The sequence below is a fragment of the Phodopus roborovskii genome, unplaced genomic scaffold, assembly GCF_943737965.1.
Source record: "Phodopus roborovskii unplaced genomic scaffold, PHOROB, whole genome shotgun sequence".
Classification (NCBI taxonomy): domain Eukaryota; kingdom Metazoa; phylum Chordata; class Mammalia; order Rodentia; family Cricetidae; genus Phodopus; species Phodopus roborovskii.
This window is the reverse complement of record NW_026126558.1, coordinates 17,490,822-17,498,635: the sequence shown is the minus strand read 5'-3', so window position 1 is coordinate 17,498,635 and position 7,814 is coordinate 17,490,822. Positions and strand designations below refer to the sequence as shown.

At 45.0% G+C, this 7,814-nt stretch overlaps 2 protein-coding genes across 2 annotated transcripts in view; both read right to left on the bottom strand.

Annotated features, from left to right (window-relative positions):
• Positions 1–2,040: 2,040 nt before the first annotated feature.
• On the bottom strand, positions 2,041–2,449 carry LOC127234684 (histone H2A.V). The gene has a single exon (XM_051201775.1). It carries the CDS (start codon positions 2,429–2,431, stop codon positions 2,045–2,047), a length of 387 nt encoding a protein of 128 aa, XP_051057732.1. The 5' UTR covers positions 2,432–2,449; the 3' UTR covers positions 2,041–2,044.
• A 3,167-nt stretch (positions 2,450–5,616) lies between these two features.
• Fa2h (fatty acid 2-hydroxylase) overlaps positions 5,617–7,814 on the bottom strand; it is a 53,017-nt gene continuing 50,819 nt past the window's right edge. The window contains exon 7 of the mRNA XM_051201764.1: positions 5,617–6,990. Within this exon, the coding sequence (XP_051057721.1) occupies positions 6,911–6,990 (80 nt within the window). The 3' untranslated portion in view covers positions 5,617–6,910. The remainder of the gene's footprint in view (positions 6,991–7,814) is intronic.

The window sequence follows — 7,814 nt, the reverse complement described above, 5'->3', positions numbered from 1 at the left end:
TAAATAAATAAAAATGGGAATAACCCCTATAAGTATGGAGGAGGTTCTTAAATGTGCTTTGTGCAGGATAACCCTGGGGGAGGGGACGGGGAGTAGAAGCAGGAGGGTAAGAGTGTGGGAGGCGTAGGGGGAGGTCATTTCTCTTTTTCTTCAAGGTCATCTCAAAACTTTGTTGTGGTTGAAGTTGAGTTTTATTAAAGTCAGTTATATCCCCAGATAGTTAGTATAAGAAATGCCATTCGTTCACTTAAAAATGTTTTTAGATTTATTGTGTGTGTTGCCTGCATGTATGTATGTGTACCATGTGAATGTCTACGAAGGTCAGCACAAGGCATCAGATCCCCTGAACTGGAGTTACAGATGGTTATGAGCCGAACCCGGGTCCTCTGGAAGAGCAACAAGTGCTCTTAACTGCGGAGCCATCATCTCTCCAATCCCTACTTATTTATTTTTTTGGTACAGGAACTCTCACTGAGCCTGGAGCTCACTATTTCAATTGGACTGGATGGCCAGTGAGCCCATGGGCCATGCCTACTCCATCCCCAGAGCTGGAGTTATAGATGTACACTTTTTATTCAGGGCTTTGTGGTACAGTGTTTCCAATGCAAGCATGAGGACACCGAAAACTACAAATCATCATTGAAAGAAATTGCAAAGCAAACACCTGGCTTTACTCCCCCACCCATCGACTGGCTCCTTCTCCTGTTTTTGGAGATCAGGGCAAAATAAGCAAAGGAACACACTGATGCTATCACAGCTCAGCCTTCACAGGTGCTGAGTAGGATGGAACACAGCACTCAGATTGGAAGAGCAAGCAGAAGAAGTCAGCACATCTCAAATCCTAGAGTTCCACGTCTCTGAGTGTCAATTTCTTCGACATATCGTTTCTTTCAACCCTTCTGTGTTGGCTAGTTTTATAACAACTTGGCACAAACTAGAGTTATCTGAAGGGAGGGAACCTCAGCTGAGAAAATGCTTTCATAAGATCTGGCTGTAAAGCATTTTCTCAATTAGTGATTGATGGGGAAGGCATTGATGGGGTGGTGCAACCCCTGGGCTGATGGTCCTGGGTCCTATAAAAAAGCAGGCTGAGCAAACCACGAGGAATAATCCAGTAAGCAGCATTTCTCCATGGCCTCTGAATCAGCTCCTGCCTCCAGGATCCAGCCCTGTTTGAGTTCCTGCCCTGACTTCCTTCAGTGATGAACTGTTACCTGGAAGTGTAAGCCAAATAAACCCTTTCCTCTCCAAGTTGCTTTGGTCACGGTATTTCATAACAACAATAGAAACTCCAACTAAGATACCTTCCTTATGGTAGTTGTTCTTGCTGTATTGTATAAAATTTTAATTTCATTAAGTTTTTTGATTTTAAAGATTTTGTTTTGTATTTGTGTATAACATAACCAGAAGTCAAACAGATGGGGTGACTAATGAGTAAACATTCTGGCATCTTGTCTTCAGGTAGATAAGCCTGGCAGGTATTCCCTATGCTTCTTAAAGTTAAGCCTGGCAGGCCTATTACCTGTGAAGAAAACTCCAGCCACTGTGGCAACCCATATATCAGTCAAGAGAACAAGATGGGAAAGTGCTAGAATTTTTTTTTCTTTTTCTTTTCTTTTTTCCAGACAGAGTTTCTCTGTGGCTTTGGAACCTGTCCTGGAACTCTTGTAGACCAGGCTGACCATGAACTCACAGAGTTAGATGTGCTTGCCTCTGCCTCGAGAGTGCTGGGATTAAAGGCATGCACCGCCACTGCCTGGCTGAAAGTGCTATTTTTTTTTTTTTTTTGTAAAAAATGTTTTATCAATTCTGTTTTTGTATAAAACACAAGGGAAGAACCTGGCCAATCAACACATGACCATGACCACAGGGGAAGGAACTTTATTAAAAACTTCATGAGTCTAAAAACATACAAATGTTTCTTTTCTCTTGTCTACAGCAATTGTCTATGTTTTTCCATAATGAACTGTTTTTAAAAATTCCACACCATCCCACTGGCATCCTCTGTCCCAGGTACAGACAGACAGTATGGGTGAGCAGGTTCCTAAGCTGTTTTCTGCAGTCCCTTCTTTCCAATGAGAGATTTGTGGATGTGTGGGATCACACCGCCCCCGGCTATGGTAGCTTTGATAAGTGAATCCAACTCCTCATCACCTCGGATTGCAAGCTGCAAGTGATGTGGAGTGATGCGCTTTACTTTGAGATCCTTGGAAGCATTACCTGCCAACTCCAGCACCTCAGCTGTGAGGTACTCCAGAATTGCCGCACTGTACACAGCAGCAGTGGCACCCACCCGTCCATGGCTTGTGGTGCGAGTCTTCAAGTGTCTGTGGATTAGGCCCACAGGAAACTGTGGCCCAGCTCTCTGTGAGCGGGACACTGCCTTAGCCTTGGCCTTCCCACTGTCTTTCCCAGCTTTGCCTCCAGCCATTGTCTTGGCCGCGCGACGCTCAATCTGAAAGTGCTATTTTTAAAATTAATTACACCTGTGGTTTCCAAACAGGAACTCTTGAGGACTCTCATAATGAGGTATGGCTACACGTTGTCACCAGAGGGCAGCAGAGACCAGGAACCAGAAGAAGAGGCAAAAAGCAAATGTTACTAGGCAGAGATATCTGGTGGAGACAAGGCTGACTTATATTGGGCGTGGCTACAAGTTGGTTAGTGTTCTGGGTACAAGGAGAAAGCTTACAGAGCTCAAAGGCAGAAATCATAGCCAAGAGCTAAAGTAAGAAGGCAACAGAACAGAATTAAAGGGGCAGCTCCTCCAGCCATCCAGGAAACACCCAAAGACAGTAAGTAGGTCTGGGGAGTGCAAACACCACGCACACAGAAACAAGGTAACCTTGGGTTCATCCCTGGCAAAGCTCTAGGTGTCTGATAGACAATTAGGAGAGGGAAATTTCTAGATCATTAATAGTAAACCTGTGGTTTTTGTTGTCCCCCCCCCACTGATCAGAATTTAAATAGTTCTTTTGAGCAAGATTTTTTTTTCTGATGGGGTTGGACAAACTGTTTAAATGCTATTGCTGTTGGCTACCCACCATAACTACATGGTAAGACCCTATTGCTGGAGAAACCACACAGTTTGGCTGCAGAACAGACCAGTCCTAAACTAACAGTAAACTTCCTCCCTGAAGGCTGGTTGCCATAGTGACGGAAGGTTGCTGAGGAGAAAAGATATCAATGGTCTTGTCCAGAGCTGGGCACTATGTGCTGTAACACCGACCTGCCAGGAATGATATGCCTATTGGTGCAGCAGTGGCATAATTGTTACAGAGTAACTAACTGATTTGACTTGAGGCCTGTTTCACCCGAGGGAATTTCATACCTGCTACTATAATCCTGGTCAAAGCTGGGGAGGTCACAGGCCCTAGGGTAGAATCTGCTATTGTTACTTTGATAATAGATTGTGCCATCCAATTGCCTTCTAAATGTTCATGTTTATATTTGTAGACATGGGCTGCTCTCAACCTTGGTCAGAGAAGCTTCTTTGTGCCATGGACAGCAGCCCATTGGAGGAATGTTCCCAACTGGTCACAGTGCTGAGACTAAGAGACAGAGTGCAGTCATGCAGTGGTGGCCTAGGCCTTTAGTCCCAGTACCTGGGAAGCAGAGGCAGGCAGATCTCCAAGTTCAGAGCCAGCCTGGTCTACAGAGAATGTTCCAGGGCAGCCAGGACTACACAGAGGAACCCTATCTCAAAGAGACTGAGTGCTCAGTCCTAAACAAGACATCTCTATTAACTTCCCCATCACTAAGGCTCAGGGGACATCACAGAAGAGGAGGCATAAAGAATATAACAACCAGAGGATGAGGAGGAGTGATATGAAATGTTTGTTGTCTTTTGGACATTATGTGTCTATTGAAATCATGATCTCACAACACAAGATCTACATAAGATCAATCCAGCCAAAATCTCAGCATAGATGAAGTAGAGAATTGCAGCTTCCAGCTTATACTGGAGAACTATGGACAGTGGATAGTTGCTGAGGGAGTGAGTTTTTGTTGTTGTTGTTTTGAGGATGTGACCATCTGGTAGGTTACCCATGACCTTACGGATGGTCCCACACCCATGCATATATGGGCATCACTAACTGGACTTAATTGGTTGTTTTATTTTGCCTTCTGTTGTTGTGAGAACATAGGGTGACCAAAGATAACTAGGGGAGGAAATGGTTTATTTGGATCACACATTTTAAACATAGTCTGTCATGAAGGGAAGCCAGCAGGAACTCAAAGGAGGAATCTGGAGGCAGGAACTGAAGGAGAAGCTATGGAGAAACTTACTAGCCTGCTCAGCTTGCTTTCTTATACAACCCAGCCCCTCCTTCCCAGGGGTAGCACTGCCTCCATCCATCATTTATCAACAAAACACCCCACAGACATGCCTACAGGCCAATCTGATGGAGGCATTATCTCGGTTGATTATTTCCCCTTCCCAGATGATCCTGACCTGTGTCAAGTTGACAAAAAGAAGAAGAAAAAATAACCAGCCCATGGGTTATTAAAAATAAGACATGAGGTTCGGAGGGAGCATATGGGGGGGGGATATGGGGAAAGTTGGAGGGGATGGAGGTAGATGTGATCATGCTTAGTTGTATACATGTATGAAACTCTCAAAAATAAAGAAAACAATTTCAAAATCCTCTCCCTAGTGGTATATCAAGGTGGATTGTGAGAGTAATCCCTTTAGAATGCAGGCAAGAAGCAGAGATGCTAGCTGTGGAGGATTTAAAATCAGTAATAAGACCAAAAACGGGGCTGGAGGAATAGCTCAGCCGTTAAAGGCTAGGCTCACAACCATAAATATAAGACCAAAAATGAAGGCAGGTGAGCAGGGGAAACAGGTAAAGGACTTGTCATCAAGCCCAATGACCTGAGTTTGATCCTGGGATCAGATCTGAGCACAACTGACTCCATGATGGAAGTACCATTCAGGCCATAAAATCCAGTATGTAGACAGCACCAACCTAATCCATTGACTTCTGTAGTTCTTTTAGCTAACTGTTCTTGCTAACTGGCCTGTGTCAATCCAGAATGTGTGTTTTTATGCTTCACCCAGAGAAAGGTTTGGGGCTACCCTGGGATCCTGAACACCCAGTGTAGCTGCTGGCTAAGTAGTCCTCTCTGGTGGATGCCCCAGAACAGGACCCAGATGGTAGAAAGAGAAAACTGACTCCTGCAAATTGTCCTCTGACCTCCACATGCTCATCGTGGTATGCAGGCACATATGTATACAAAACTAATAAATGTAATAAAAGAAGAAAATCCAAGAAAGAGGGTAAGAATCAGTCAGCTTTTTTTGTTGTTTGTTTTTGAGAAAAGGTCTGTGCAGCCCTAGCTGTCTTGGAACTTGCTCTGTAGCCCTGGCTATCCTGGAACTTACTCTCTAGACCAGGCTGGCCTCAAACCCAGATATCTGCCTGCTTCTGCCTCTGCTAGGGTTGAAGATGTGTGCTACAATACCTGGCCTTCCAGTCAACTTTTTATTATTCCATTCTCCAGCAACTTTATACAGCCTGCTCAGTGTAATTAATAACATCTTCCTTCTAGATCATTCCTCCTTCCCAGTCATGATGGGGTCCAGTCACCATACACAAATGCCAATGGGTCTTTGTTGGTTTCTTCTCAATGTTTTATTTTTCAAAATATACAATTTATTTACATCTTTATTTCACAACCACAGTTTGTATATTTATCTCAAAATCTCTAGATAGCTTCACCGTAAACAGTACAAATCACAGGACCAGTCACACTGCTTCTCTTTAGTCTTTTGACTAGTTTCAAGTAGTAATGGCTTGTGGGTAAGAAAGGAACAAAAAGGAAGGCAAGATGATTTTTTTTTCTTACATAAGCTCAACATATAGGATTAGAAAGGGCCATCTGACCAGCTACTTCATTTGGGGTCAGATTAAGAATATTTATGTAATTTATAAATAAGACTTCAGAAGCAGTGAGGGCTCTGGTTACAAGGAAGAACGATCTCAGGGAGGGGAAAGTGATAAGGCACCACATGAAAGCCCCTTCTTGGCTTCAGGAGGCACTGCTGGGAGGGTCCTGAGTTGGGGCAGGCATCCACCTGTATAGGTGGAGAGCCAAGAATGGCTAAGGCTGGGGTGGGACTCTTACCGATGCAGAGACCTCTTCAGCCCCCTTTGAGGGGCAGTTTTGTGGTTTTGGGGGCAGAGGAGAGATGGAGAAAGCAGCTGGTAATTCTCAAAGACAAGGGTCAGAGCTCTTGGCAGCATTGCAAAGGATGCCAGCCAGCCTCAGACTTTCTACCCAGGTAGACAAGTGCCAGATTACTTCCACGGAGGCAGCTGGTAGCACAGCTGCTATCTGTGGTTGGCAGGGTCCAGAGTGGCTAAGCTGGGGTCTTGGAGTGGCCTGTGAGAGGCATCGTGCTGTCTCTTCTTGGGATAGCCCTTCATTCACTTCTGAACCATCAAACTCTTTCAAAAAAGGGCAGGAGAGTAAGATGTGGTCACAGGCCTGCACACCATGCTTCTGCTGTGACACTGGTCCCTTTACTGCATGTGGGAGCTCCCAGGGACCCAGGATTCTAAGGCACAGGTGGGGTCAGTTTCCGTCATGCCCCTTGGGACCATTGTCTGGACCCTGAATCAGTACTGAGGGCTGAAGCTTAGGCAGGAGTGCCAATGGGGAGGTCTAATTTTCTGAGAATGAGCCAGTCCCCAAGGGCCACTTGGCTGTCAAGAGGATGCTGTCCTCACACAGTAAGCCAGAAGGGAAGTCCTGCCTTAAGATCTCCACCAAGCCCCAGGGCTAGACAGAGCCCATCCTGCCTGGCAAACCTGATCTCAGCAGGGTCTGGATGGAGGCGGGGGTAGGACAGGGTGCAGGGGCCAGAGCTAGACTGAGGGTAGAAGAGAGGGTCTAGGGGTTGTCACTGCATCTTCGGGTGGGATTCCTCTGGTATGAGGGTGTGGAAAAAGTAATCCCACAATTTAGTGCTGATGCCAAACCCTGCAGAGGGAGACAAACAGGGTAGAAGATGAGGGGTGGACAGAAGAACAGAAAGAATAGAGCTAGGGAAGATTTCAACATCTGTCCCGCTCGTGGTCTTCCCAAGGGCCAACTACCTGGGTCTCACCCCAAACTCCTGGGTGAGCCTGGCCCCACTGTGTCCCCCATAGTGCCCTCCTTCAGCTTCCCCCTCGTCCTTGCTGGGTTAAGTTCATTCCTGCCTCAGGGTGCTGCTCCTGGAATATGCCCATGCCCCAGACATCAGCCCCTGTCTGCTTTTCATTTGGGTCTCAGCTCCAATGACAGCTGCAGTGACTTGTTCCTTGAATCACCTTATCTAGAGCTCTACCTGCCAGCATGGTAGTCACTTGGCTGCTGAGTGCTGGGAACGTGGCTAGAACTTCAGAGGAACTGACTTCTCATTTCATTCAATTCAAATTAAGTTTTGATATGAGAACATATATTTGACTCAGTTACTGGATAACTCAAGTATATTTGGAGCAAATTATATCTGTGAATCTGTCTTTTTAACTACAGATTTTATTTGTGATAAAAATTTAGCATATGAATTAAGATGTTCTCTCAGTACAAAATTGACAGTAAAAGGGGATTTAAGACAGCTCATTAATTTTTTATGTTAATTACAAGTTAAGATGGTAATACTCTGGTTATGCTGGTTAAATATATCATGAAACGTTCTTTATTCTATTTTTTATTTTTTATTTTTTTTGAGGCAATCTTATGATATAGCTTTGGCTAGCCTGGAACTCCCTATGTAGAACAGGCTGGCCTCAAACTCAAACTCATAGAGACCTACTTGCTTC

Excerpts from the sequence above, each read along its gene's own strand:
- LOC127234684 (XM_051201775.1), bottom strand. The coding sequence starts at position 2,431 with ATGGCTGGAGGCAAAGCTGGGAAAGACAGTGGGAAGGCCAAGGCTAAG.